Genomic DNA, 13,991 nt, shown 5'->3' on the forward strand with positions numbered 1-13,991 from the left:
TCTTTACAAACCAAGATTGATTAAACTGTGCGAAGCCTTAGGCTTGCCTTTAGCTTGAAAAGAGAGGGAATATTAAGGATGAACATCCTCTTTACACTTGAAGTGTTGTCTTTTTGAATATATTCTGTTGCTATGAAACATTGTTGATTTTTACTGTTACTTTTGACTTATCTAAATACAATAATAAACGCAAACTCTATTCTTGTTATACTTTAATAAAATTAAAATTGCAAGAAATGTCGATAGTTTATCGATATGACTTTATCGACATGGCTACAGCAAAGTGGGCCGCTTTGTTAATCGTACACTAAACAAAAAGTGGTCCCACTGACAGCTCGCTTGGAAGGTATCTTTATATTCTTATATCTATGATACATATATTATTATACTCTTTGGTCAGTCGTTTTATTAAATATCTCAAACATAAAAAAAAAATAAAAAATAAAAAAAAATATCTCAAACATTTGATTTGACACACTGAAATATGAAACCTATGGAAGTGAAACGTCAACGAAAAATGCGTGCCAGTGTGACGTCATCCGGTGACAAAACATGGCGGTTTTAGTGCTGCCCCGAAGATTTTTACTGCTACTAGGTTTTATCGATTCACCGATAACTTTTTAACGTGTTCGGCTCATTTTATTTATGTATTTCTTGTTTGAATAAAATGATAATACATTTTAAAATACTAAGTATAAATTATTTGTGTAGTTTATATTTTAATAGGAAGTAAGTAAATATTTTTTGATTATATTGTTATGTGAAAAGATATTTTGATTGAGTAAGATGTGTAAAATCTAAGACAATTTCGTGCTTCGAATTTGACAGGTAAACGAGATGTCGCTGTACAACTCCATACATATTGGGATGTTTGCGGTAACTCTGATTTTCAAAAGTTGACGTTTGACAACTCAGTGACCGCAAAACACATCGCGCAGTACAGCGCCATCTGTTTTGGATGTCAAAATAAGTGTACGTGTTTTTCTTAGACTTTACCTCTCTATTACAATCAATTTTTCACATCACCTATTCGGAAAGGGGATTTTTCTTCACTGCTAGGAGGAATCAAAGTGACACTTTTCTTTCCTGCTAGGAGGGATCAAAGTAACACTTTTCTGTTCTAGCGCACTATTTTACATTATTTTTTTAGCTTAAATAATCTGTTTAAGCATCACATTGGGTCAACACTAAGTTTTTTTTTCTCATAGTTGATGTGAAAAGCAGTTTGTGTCACGGCATCACAATAAAATTATTTCGTCTTGGGCGTTAACACTTGAATCCTTCATTACGCTTATAATCCGTCGCTTCATTCAGGATTCAATGTACGCCCTTGACGGAAATATATCATTATGATCCGGATCGTAATGATCATTATGACGGGTGAAAAAAACAAAACACCTCCAGAACATTTATTTAATTACAAAAATAAGGAATGACTTCCGCTCTTCAACATTTATTCAGCAAATAGGCCACAACACAAGGGCACTTTTACACGTTAACATTGAATTTACATAGAAGCAAAAATAATAACAATACATCAACAATTTTATAAAATATCATCATCTAACTGCAACTACCAGGCCCCAATTTCACATCGGTGACAGGTGCGACGAATTGTAAAATCACTGTTGCTGACGTCACAGGCATCCATGGGCTACGATTACCACTTACCATCGGGCGGGCCGTACTCCTGTTTGCCACCATCATTGTATTATTTAAAAAAACTTTATTATATCGGATAAAAACAGATATTTCTCCTGCGAAGTTTCTGACAATTGTCAAAGATTTAGAAGAATTGTAGGTAATTCTTGACAGGTAATGAGTTATATGTCGGAATTTCGTGACAATTGTAGTGTTTCTTGTGACAATTGTCATAAACTTAGCAAGAGAAATATCTGTTTTTTTCCGATATCATAAAGTTTTTTTTAATAATACAATGATGGTGGCAAACAGGAATACGGCCCGCCCGATGGTAAGCGGTAACCGTAGCCCATGGATGCCTGTGACGTCAGCAACAGTGATTTTACAATTCGTCGCACCTGTCACGTTGGTGAAACAGGGGCCAGTTCAAATCAACGTATTACAATTACTTAGAGATGTATAATAGCTCGTGTTAGCTTAAACAGACCAGTCTCCACAAACAGCACCCGTTCACGAGTATGACGCGTATCTCAACCATCTCCTCTAAAATCATTTTATTTTACAGATACAAAAACACAAAAAATGTATCTATAATAATTAGAGGTGTAAATGTCTCTAGGTGTCAGAACTATAACATTATATAGTTTATCAAATTATCCTTATCAAAGTATAGGGTGTCCAAGTGTCAAAGTCCTGTATAATTAACTCATTCATTGAGGACATTACGAAAAAGACTGAAAAGATTATTAAGAGAAAAATAAACATACGAGAGCACAATGAGTCGTCTCACTGTAATTAAACTCCAAAATAAAGTTACTAAGTATAATAGCTCATGTTGGCTTAAACAGACCAGTCTCCACTCTCCACAAACAGCACCCGTTCACGAGTATGACGCGTATCTCAGCCATCTGACTAGCAAGTTATCTTTTCGCGGATTAGCAAAGTAATATTTTGGTTTCAATTTATATCAATACCTACTAACTATAAAAGTTTATACATACATATTCACTTACTCTTACGAAGGGCACAGCATCATCTCGTAGTCGAATCACACCCAAAGTATTGTTGAAACATTTTTCATCAAAATGTAGCGAACAAATGAAAATAGACTTTAAATTTGGCCTTATATTTTCTATTCCAATAGCTTCCAGCCACTTTTTCTTTTTATATTCATTATTTGGTAACCTATAAAACATGTTTTAATTATTTAATTAAGATAATTTAGTTGGTTTTAAGCGCAGTAGCATGATAAAATAAGAAAATATAAATAAGCAATCATAATATATCGATATCAAAGTCGATAAATAATGTACAACCCTAGCTAAAATGTTTACAATATTTAAGCGTAAAAATATAGTTAAATAAGGCAAATCACTTCATGACCTATAACTGCGCATAAGAACCTTGCTATTTATAATGTGAAACATCCTTAAATTCCCCAGGAACATTAACAATAACCAATATTTTTAATGTAAATTATAGCGTACCTGTGAAAGGTTAAAGATGGCTGATTTGCTGTTTTTTTTATGCGGCACCCTAATATACTACACGCTGGCATATTCACGACGTAATTATTGATATTTGGCTTCAATTATATTCAAACACAAGCAAAATCTCGAAAGATAATTGATAATTTTAATTTTCACCACATCCTTTTGACAGGACAAGTACCGGCTGAACTGACTGACAATGACATTTGCGTGACTAAACATGGCGGATTTTCGGCCGCATTAGGTATTTACGTATTTTCATGAAACACTTTATGTACGTACTGAAATACTGTCATCTTTTTTTGCTGTGTAACCCAGTGCTGAGTAAAAACGAGATAGATATATATTTATGTGTGTGCCGTCAAAATGGGTGCTATTTGTATAAGCAATTGTACGTATAGAACAATATGTCTTGTCCCTATTATATAGGTCTATGATTTGACACGATCTGTCAATGTCACTCAGAGACATGACAGAGTGACACTGACAATCTACTCACGCGGACGGGATGAATATGAGTTCAAAATTATAATTTATGCGGAATTTATAGAACGTTGTAATTTTCTGCTAAACTGACATAAAAAATATTTGCTTAGAAGTTAACAGTAAAAAAATCACTATGAATTCCGTCTGTAAACTTGCACGAACCATAAAGTATATACAATGTCTGAATCCGGTGTCACGAACGGTTCGAAATAGTTTAAGAAATGATTACAAACAAGTGCACACTTCTAAAATAATGGGAATTAAAATGTTTATGGAGCACGAAAACCTATATGCGTATAGCATAATGGAAAGCAATGGATACGCAGCAAAGTTAAAATCGGAAGTTCAAACGGTCCCAGTGGCAAAAGACCAATTTAACCATTTGATTCAGCAAGATTGGTGTAAAAAGTCTCTCCAAGAACTTTTCGCTCTCTTGCCCTCTCTGGGAACATATTGCTCGGAACATGGTTTATGCATATCCAATAAAATATTTGATAGCTTCATAGATAACCTAACTGACAATATTAAGCATGCAACTGACGAGGAATTGAAAGGATTATTTCATTCACTAGTAAAATGGCCAGAAACGGAATCTATCAGAACTAGAAACTACATAGAAGTATGGGCGGCTCTTGACGATGAGTGTTTGAAGAGGCATAGAGACTGGTCTGTTGATCAAATGCTTTCTTTTTTGTCTTTATTTTATTTATTAAATGTGACAAGAGCAAGTGACTATGTAACGAAAAGTTTACAAAGGATCACAAACAAGGTGCAGCAGTTAACCCCACAACAGCTGGTACAAGCTATGTTCTATATAAGTGCAAATCGTAAATCACCTCATGACATGCACAACTTAGAAGTACATTTGGAAAACAATTTTTCACAGTTCTCAATAGATGAACTGGCCATTATGTCTATGGGGTTTTTCAAAAGTAAAACCCCTATAAGAAGTATGGCACTGATGGAAAGAATAATAGATAAAATTATAGAACAATCTTCTGATGTGCATGAAGTGTCACTAGCAGCTCTTCTGAAGGTGATTCGTTATTCAATGAAATCTGATGAGAATAACAAAATATATGAGTTGCTGGATGCTCTGCAGCATCAAACTCCAAGACTATCCGTCATGTGCAAAGTGCATATTGCTTTAGTTGGTACAGCAACACTCACACTACACAAACAATGTTTATCTAAAGTTGCAGAATCAGTTATGAATTCTATGTCAAAAGCCAGGATAAAGGATTTAGAAAGACTGGTATTCACTTTTGGTACTTTTAACCACAAGCCTGACACAAAGGAGTGCTTTTTTAAAAAGGTTATGGATGAATTGAGAAAAGTGGAGCGTGGGGCAGAGGTAAACAGATTTGGTAGATCATTTGCTTGTACTATTTCATTCCTAGGAATGCTCAACATTTACCCTGTGGACCTCATGGATAAAGTGTTAAGTCCAGAATTTCTATTAAATACCTATGGAAAGTATTGTCACAATTATGGCAAAGAAATTTTAACAATCCAGAATGCAAGGGACATTCATTGTACAAATGAAACACAAATGAATTCTCTAACTACAAAACAAATAATAATTTTGGCAAAAAAATTCACAGATTACTGTCCAAGTGAAAATTTTCCTAAACAATACAATATCTCAGAAAAGCTGTTCTTGGATGTCATGAGGATATTAAAAGAGAAAAGAGGTGGTGATGAGTATGTGATTGGTGATCATGTCTTGACTCATCATCAAAGAGGAGGTAAGAGGGATAACTTAATATACATTATACAGTATGGCAAAAATAACTGCATTCCCGTTGCCAGGGAGGTTTTGGGATTATACTAAGCAACTTTTACTATTGGACCAAACTCGAAATCGTGCAAAAAAATTTGGCTGATTCATACAATTTGGCTGGTCCATTTTCTATGGGAGGGTAAATTTTTTGTTCGCGATTTTAGGGTTGGTCCCATAGTAAAAGTTGCTCAGTATAATCCCAAAACCTCCCTGGCAACGGAAATATCATTACTCAATCATATCATATTATTTAAAAAGAACATGACATTGTAAAACAACCCATATTAGAAACCAGTCTTTATGATGTACAGTAGCGGAAAAAAATCTATCATATTGTGATTTTTCTGTAAAATATATCAAAATAGATGAAACCAGGGACTGAATATCAAAATAGATGAAACCAGGGACTGAATTTGTTGATAACTAATCAAAAAGGTTGTATTGATTTATTCTAGGCCCAATATATGATAACAGGCCGGTACATATTTCAAAAATCTATTTGAATTCGTATTTCTGGAACATGACGTCCGTCACTTGTAGTATATAAGTCGATAAAAAACAGAATATCGTGTTAATTCGTAACAATATTTGTAAGAATTATATCAGTTTCGTCATGGTGAGACCTCGTGGAAATAAAAACTTATCAGTAGCTATAAAAGAAGCAATTGTAATGGGGTACAAATACCCTTTCCAATAAAAAAATAATTATCAAAATCGAACATCTCTGTAAAAAGTTATGCGTGGTCATACATAAAAAAAAAAAAAATATATACGCGTCGACTTGAGAACCTCCTCCGTTTTTTTTTTCGTCGGTTGAAAATGGCTTAACGCAATCGACGCTGGTTAAGCAATTTCAACTTCATCAGTCGACTAAGTATATCGAAGGTTATAAAACGCGAAAAGCTTCACGGATGTGTAAAAAAGCCCAACAAACCTGGTCGCCCACGCTGCACATCACATTTTGGTTGACCGCAACATTTTGAGATTAGCCAGAGACAATCCACGATTCACGGCGAGCGACATTATGCGAGAAATATCGGCTGGAGATTCAGTTTCTGTGACCGTACGTACTATAAGAAATCGTCTGATTGATGGTGGACTTCGTGCTCGTCGCCCTGCTAAGAAACCACTTATTTCCAAGAAAAATCGGACAGCTAGAAAAAAAATATGCGAAAGAACATCTTTCTTGGACTGCCGAAATGTGGGAAAAGGTAATTTGGAGCGACGAATCCAAGTTTTTACTGTTTGGAACAGATGGAATTACGTACGTACGACGCCCCGACAATGCTCGCTATGACCCCAAGTACCAGCTCCCTACAGTCAAGCACGGCGGCGGCTCCCTTATGGTATGGGAATGTTTCAGTGCAAGTGGCGTTGGTCCGTTACATCGAATAAACGGGATTATGACAAAGGAAGTATATGAAGAAATATGTGACGTCCCACGGTCAAAGGTACCTTATGGCGGGTATGGAGTTATGCATACCCCAGTAATCTACAATAAATAAGCTATCGATAACACAAAAGATCAACCTTCTAGGTTGCGTAGTTACAGAGATATGATTTTTTGAAAATAATGTTGTGAAATGAGCAACTTTACGATAGAGAAGTTTTAAGTTTAGCCGCCTAAAAAACTATGTTCCTGAAGTAAGTTACATAGTTGACTACAAATAATAATGCCTTATATATCTGAGATTAAAAAAATATTGCGACTTGTTCTGTAATGCAAATAGAAACTTTTGATATCGACTGATTTATGTGTATACTAACCAATCTCTTGAAAATAAAGTTTTATTTCATTTTCACGATTGATTGCAATGAGCTCTCAAGATTTAAATTTTATCTATTAGAAAACGACACTGACAGACAGTTTAAGCAAAAAACAATACCGATTTAGAGGTGAAAATGTATTTTCTGACTTTTTCATATAAAATCACAAAATTGAATATTTTTACTTTTAATGTGACACACAATCAATTTTTCTGAGCACATATGAAAGAAATTCTGTCATTCAAATGAAATAAATCCTAAAACCCCAACTAAATACTATATTTAACCCCTTATGCCACTTTAAACTTACATAACAATAACAGTATTTGCTCCATACATTTACGAAAAGGTACCTTATGGAAATAAATCTAATAATACATCACTACAAAATATCAATCATATTATAGTTTATCTTTTATGAATAGAAAATATTAATTTACATTAAACTGCCCCCAATTTAATTAGTTCTTCGTCATAATAATCTTAAAAAAGACCAATAATTTGTATGTAATGAAAAGGTACCTTGTGGTCAAGTTACATGATGAGGCATGATGATGATGGAACAGTTAGGATAAACTAATAATATTTTGGGGTTAAGATGGTATAAATCGTCTATTTCTTATCAATAATATATTTCGGTTGCTATTGAAGATAAGCGGCATTGAGGTTCAATGACCTCAGATATTCCATAAGGTAATGCGTCGGGTATTGGCATTTTTCAGCAAACCAATGGCTGATTTACTGCATGCGACCAAACCAAATGAAGATTATTCTAGTTAAGAAAGACTTGACGAGAGTAACTTTGGTATAATAGCAGTCTACTTGGATTTGTGATGTCGGTCTATGTACGGTTATAATATTTGCGAGGCGCCCCAACCAGAACTGAAATTATCAAATTAGTTTTGCAGAATGCTAATACAGTTCTCTACCAAACTTCTTTTCCCGTATTGACTAGTTTTTTTGGGAATTTTCAATCTTTTTTCCATAAGGTACCTTTTCTACTAAACTCTGAGACGACATTACTAGGCTTATAACTAACTTATAACAAAAATAAAAACAGGTAAACAAACGTTACGCATTAAGGTTTCAGATCACACAATAAAAAAAAATTGAGCATTTTTTCACCTCTTTACAAAACATTTAATATCTCCGAAACTAGAAACCCTCATAAGGTACCTTTTCCCGTGGAACGTCACATATTACAAGATGTTTTTCTTCCCTGGGCACGCCAAAATTTCGGCAGGGCGTTTATATTTCAACAAGATAATGACCCGAAACATTCATCGAATCTTGTTAAGCAGTGGTTCAAAAACGTAGAGTGAGGAATTTGGAATGGCCCAGTCAAAGTCCGGACATGAATCCGATAGAAAATCTATGGAAGGAGCTAGGACGTCGTGTGAGTGCAAGAAAAGCAAGAAATATCAATGAAAGATTTGAGCAATTAAAGGAAGAATGGGAACGCATTCCAAATTCTTTCCTCGCAAAGCTGATTGCATCACTGCCCCGAAGATGCCAAGCTGTTCTTGATGCAAAGGGTTTCAGTACCAAGTACTTATCATATATTTTGATTTTCAGTCAAGAATCTGTTATTTTTGTTGTTTTTTTTTTAATAAACCACTTTTACCTATACTTTGCGTTTTAGTTATTTTAGGTACTTTTAAATAAATTTGTGCAAAACGAGTGTCTTTTATGATATCATATGAATGTAATATATGATTATACTCTCCATTTAAAGAGCTTTCATATGATAATAGTTAAGGTAGGTTTAGTCGATCACATATAGAAATATTTAATAAAAACACAAATACTTATGATAGATTTTTTCCCGCTACTGTAACTAATGGGATTGGGATTGTCATATTTCAGTTGTTTTTGAGTTGTTTATAAAATATTTATGTTTTTAATATTTCAGATATAATCATTTGCGACAGTCATGATGGCACGCCATTGCCAATTGCAAATGCTTTCAGCACTGCAAGCTTTGGCATTTTGCGGAAACCCCCAGACAACAATAGATGGACAGTTATTGTAATTGCTGGAAGAAATGGTGAAATAAAAAATACTGGATCACCAACTGGGCCATTCCTTTCTAAACTAAGAGATCTCCATGCCCTTGGTTATTATGCTGCATTGGTAATTCTGATCAATTATTTATTTTGTTGCCTCTTAATTTAATCCAGGGATCAGATACTGGTATTTTGTGTATGGGAACAATAACAGATTTATTCGTTCTTTGTTAATTATTTCATTTCTAATTGGGCAATCTAAGAATACGAATTTGTTACCTAAAAACACAACTGAGTCCTACATTTCGAGTCTAAACGAATTTGGAATATTTGGTTAAAAGTTTTTTCCCTGATTATCCCTGATTTAATCTTTAGTCTAAAATTTGTTGGAGTTGTTTTGCCTGTCATATTGTGATTATTTTTTGTTTATTTACAGGTGTCTTGGAAGAAGTATTCAAAACTACAGTCAGCTAGCGAAAAGAGTGATTATTTACTTGAATTAATAAATAATGCTTTAATTAATAAAGTTTACAACTAAATAGATCCATTATATGTATAGTCTGACATTCCATTTCATCTGTAAAGTAAGAAACCCTAATAAGACATCGCCCCTAAAAATTCGTATTTCCCTCTTAGCAGAAAGTGTCATCTTGAGGTCTAAATCAGAAACTTAACCCATTCAGGGCCAGCGACTCAGCGTATGGGTCATGCTGAAACAGTTCCGCAGGGCCAGTAACTCACATGTGAGTCTTGAATAAATTGTGATTTAAACTTAAACGAAACGTAATTTGATGTAATAACGTAAGTATCATATAAGCTAACAACCATTTCTATAAGGTATATTAGGTAAAAAAATTATAAACACGTATTTTTAATGAAAACAGGGTCTAGAATATTCAAGTTTGGTTTACTATCTGTGCAATATAGTAAATATACTGAAATTCTAGATTCATATGCGATGCAAGCAAACAGAAAAATCCATATTTAAAAAATACTTAAAATATATATATTTCAGAAGTTATTGACATGGCTCAAGGTATGGGTCACCGTGGCCTGGCGCTACTTGTAAAAACTACTAATGTTTCCGTAGCAGGCTTAAATAAACTTTATTGGCTGGTTTTAAAGCTTATTTCATGTTGAAGCTGTTTGATATTGTACCATTTTACAACCGATTACTGTTTGGATGATGGTAAGCCACATTTTGTAGGAACCAAACCGTAGTATAATAATATTTTGTTTTGTATGGGGGGTAAGGCAACTAGGATTTTCTCCCACTGTACTTTTATGTCATAATATTTGGTGATCGTTGTATTGTATGTTAGGCAATTACCAACTAACAATATGTTAAGGTTCATTTTTTTTCGTTTTTAATATACGAGTAAAACAAGGCGGTTGAAACAGTCATCACTAACTAATACGAGTATGTATTGTATTACAAATAGTTTGTGACAAATATTTACAAGTTCTTTAAAATATCGTGGTTTCTACGGCAGATTAGAAAGTAAGCACTATAATACATTTTAAGTTCTCTATTGTTACTAATATAATGGCATTTACCAAAACAAAGATAAATGACCGACCAGGTGTAAGCTTATCGGACACACTTGGACAATAAACAAGGAATGCATCCGAGCAGCAGCGGCGCGGCGGTATTATCTTTCATGTGGTATTTGTCACAAGAGTTCAAGAAGTGATTCATCCCATCCCCCCTATTAGAGATGTATTTTGGAGTAACATGGGAAATATTATTTAGTCACGATTTATTCGTGGGCGACTTTATACTCCTGTGCTGTTTAGTGATTTCGTATTTTGTGACCATGAGTATGGGTTACCGGACTTTGAACCCGCCTAACCAAACTTCAATAATTAGTTTTTTTATAGGCACAGAAAAACGGTGGTTAGTAAAAATATTGCATAATGCTGTTCAACTGGCCGGCTTCATAAGCGGCGATTTATTTACCGTGCGCGCCAGGCTCGAGACCCATAAGCTGAGTCATACGTTTTAGCTAAAAACGGTTTGTATGGTGGCCCGGCGTATTGTGTACGCTCAGCGATTCGTGGCCATGAATGGGTTAATAACTCTTAGTTCCAATAACAGAGGGCGCAAATACAAACCTCAACTACACTAAAAAGCTATCCACCACAAGAGGGCGCAAATCTCAAAATCGATATAACTCCAACTTCCATCGATAGAGGGCGTGAATATAAAAATGGACTTATGTGCAGGATGCTTCCGAAAATTACTCCCAAAGGAACACTTGAAATGTTCACGCTGCAAAAATAAATACGATTTAGACTGCACAAATGTCACTAAGGCCCGTTTCTATAATTCGATGAATGCGGCGAACAAAAGAGCATGGATATACCAGGAATGTCACTGCCAGACACCAAAAACAGGCAATACGGGTTTACCAGCACATCCAGCTGACCGTGAACTCTTCCAGCAACAAACACCCGCTTCTGGAATAAGTAACATAAATTTAAGAAAAAGATTAGTTAACGCACTAAGCGATATAGCGAGTCCCGATGAAAATAGCGTCCTAGGCGACACTATGATCAATATTCCAAAAAGTCAAGAAGCGGATACCCAACCAGAATTAACGCTTCACAGCATAACGTTACAACTTAAAGAAAACAACAGATACATAGTGTCAGAATTGAAAGAAATAATACAAATAGAAATAAAAAAAGCCATCTCAGACTTGCGAGAAGAGCTCACAAACAAAACTAACATACCGTAGAAAATGAAGAACGAAAAATAGAAATATCAAAAATCAATACAGAAATAATAGATCTCAAAAGAGAAAATGAAACACTTCAAAAAGAAATAAAGGAGTTGACTATTAAAATTAATACATCTGGAATGAACAACTCCTGTGCAATTAACCACGTCCCGGAGAGCAACTCTAAGAAATTAGTAATATACGGTTTTGCTGAACATTATAAGGAACCCGAATATAATCTCCACGGAAGAATAATTGAGGCTTTCCGCGAGATCCTACAAGTGGACTTACAAGGCTATATTGAGGACACATATAGATTAGGCCGAAGCATAAATCGAAACCGCCCATTAGTAGTTGAACTCATTAGTAAGCGTATGACTAAACATATACTTAGTACAAAACAGCCACTACTTCCGTGGCTCTGGACTATCCATCTCCGAATTTCTGGACAAAAATGCACTCCAAGACCGAAACGCTATGCGGAATGAAATGATCCAAGCTCGTAAAAACGGATTGCATGCTATTATACAGAACAAGCAGTTAATAATTGAGGGTAAGCCCATAGACCGAACCATTAAGGAACAAAGACATAGTAGAACCACCGAAAACAATGACGACTTGGTAACGGAACAAGTTAAAAGCCAGACACACGCAGTTGACCGTACATTTCGCAAATGAAGATAATCATTTCAACATATTATTTCAAAACATGCAGAGCTTATATAATAAACAAGACATTTTGGAAGCTTTTATACAAGAAGAAAAAAAAATTCAGGCAATATGCATATCCGAATCCTGGCTTTCGAAAGATAAATTAGATTTAATACAATTTAGTGGCTATAAAATAGCAGCATCTTATTGCCGAGAGGAGAGAGCTGGCGGCGGTGTCCTCACACTCCTGGAAAAGAATGTCAAACACATCGAAAAGACGGACCTATCCAACATGTCGATCGACTACGTGATAGAAGTTTGCGCAGCGGAGTTACCAGAACACAATATTTTCCTTGTAACCATGTACTGGAATAAACGAGAAGAAAGCTTGTTTATTATTAGACTGCAACAAATCTTAAAATATATAAATAATAAGTACGCGAAATACAACGTTATCATAGGTGGAGATTTTAATATAAATATCTTAAACAACGACTCACAGACATGTAATCTCCTAGATCTAATGGCTGAATATAAATTTAACCAACATATCAAAGAACCCACACGTATAACACAATCAACATCTACGTGTTTAGATCTAATATTCACCAATTTTTATAACAAAGAAACATTCACTACCGTAGAAGATTTCGGTTTCTCAGATCATTTTGGAACAGTCGTACATATGAATATAAAAAATACAGAGAAAGAAAAACATGTTTGGAAAATTGAAAAAAGATTATATAAGTAATATCACTAATATAAGCCGATTTAAAACAGCTCTAAATCTAATAAATTGGGCACACATAATCACTCCGGATAAAAATATAAATGAAAACTATCTCGCATTTAATAATACACTTCTTCAAATGTTGGACCAATATAATCCAAAAAAAAACACTGAACCTAAAAACAAAATATAATAAACACTGGCTTACCGTAGGAATTAAGTTATCTTGCCACAACAAAAGATTGCTTAAAATACTCGTCACAAAAACAAATAATCCAGTACTACAACACTACTATAAAAAATATGACAAAATATTAAAAAAAGTAGTTACGACAGCCAAAAAAATACAATTTATAAATAGAATGAAGATATCTAATAACATAGTAAAAACAATGTGGAACATAATTAATGAAAAAACAAACAAAAAACAAAATAAGGAAAAATATAATATTCAATTAAATATTGATAATACTATTACCTCCGATCCAAAACGAGTAGCTAACATTTTCAATCGTTTTTTCGTGTCCATAGGAAAAACAACCAATAACTCACCAAACACAGAACCTCCCCTTGGACGGCCGGTACTCAATCCAACTGAAAACACGATGTTTCTCGCACCTGTAACTTACCAAGAAATGTTTACAATTATTAAAAAACTAAAAAATAAAAACAGCTGCGGAGTAGACGGTCTTCCTCCGAAACTAATAAGACAAT

General features: G+C 34.4%; 1 protein-coding gene across 1 annotated transcript; it reads left to right on the forward strand.

The window, feature by feature from the left end:
• The first annotated feature begins 3,617 nt into the window (after positions 1 to 3,617).
• LOC134806578 (uncharacterized) lies at positions 3,618 to 9,716 on the forward strand. The gene is made up of 3 exons (XM_063779887.1): positions 3,618 to 5,365; positions 9,080 to 9,300; positions 9,610 to 9,716. Exons 1-3 carry the CDS (start codon positions 3,751 to 3,753, stop codon positions 9,709 to 9,711), a joined length of 1,938 nt encoding a protein of 645 aa, XP_063635957.1. The 5' UTR covers positions 3,618 to 3,750; the 3' UTR covers positions 9,712 to 9,716.
• The last annotated feature ends 4,275 nt before the right edge of the window (positions 9,717 to 13,991 follow it).

Source organism: Cydia splendana, chromosome 3, assembly GCF_910591565.1.
Source record: "Cydia splendana chromosome 3, ilCydSple1.2, whole genome shotgun sequence".
In the NCBI taxonomy this organism is placed as follows: Eukaryota; Metazoa; Arthropoda; class Insecta; order Lepidoptera; family Tortricidae; genus Cydia; species Cydia splendana.

Coding starts and splice junctions, on each gene's coding strand:
- LOC134806578 (XM_063779887.1), top strand. CDS start 3,751: ATGAATTCCGTCTGTAAACTTGCACGAACCATAAAGTATATACAATGT. Junction 5,366..9,079: donor GACTCATCATCAAAGAGGAG/GTAAGAGGGATA, acceptor TTAATATTTCAG/ATATAATCATTTGCGACAGT. Junction 9,301..9,609: donor TTGGTTATTATGCTGCATTG/GTAATTCTGATC, acceptor GTTTATTTACAG/GTGTCTTGGAAGAAGTATTC.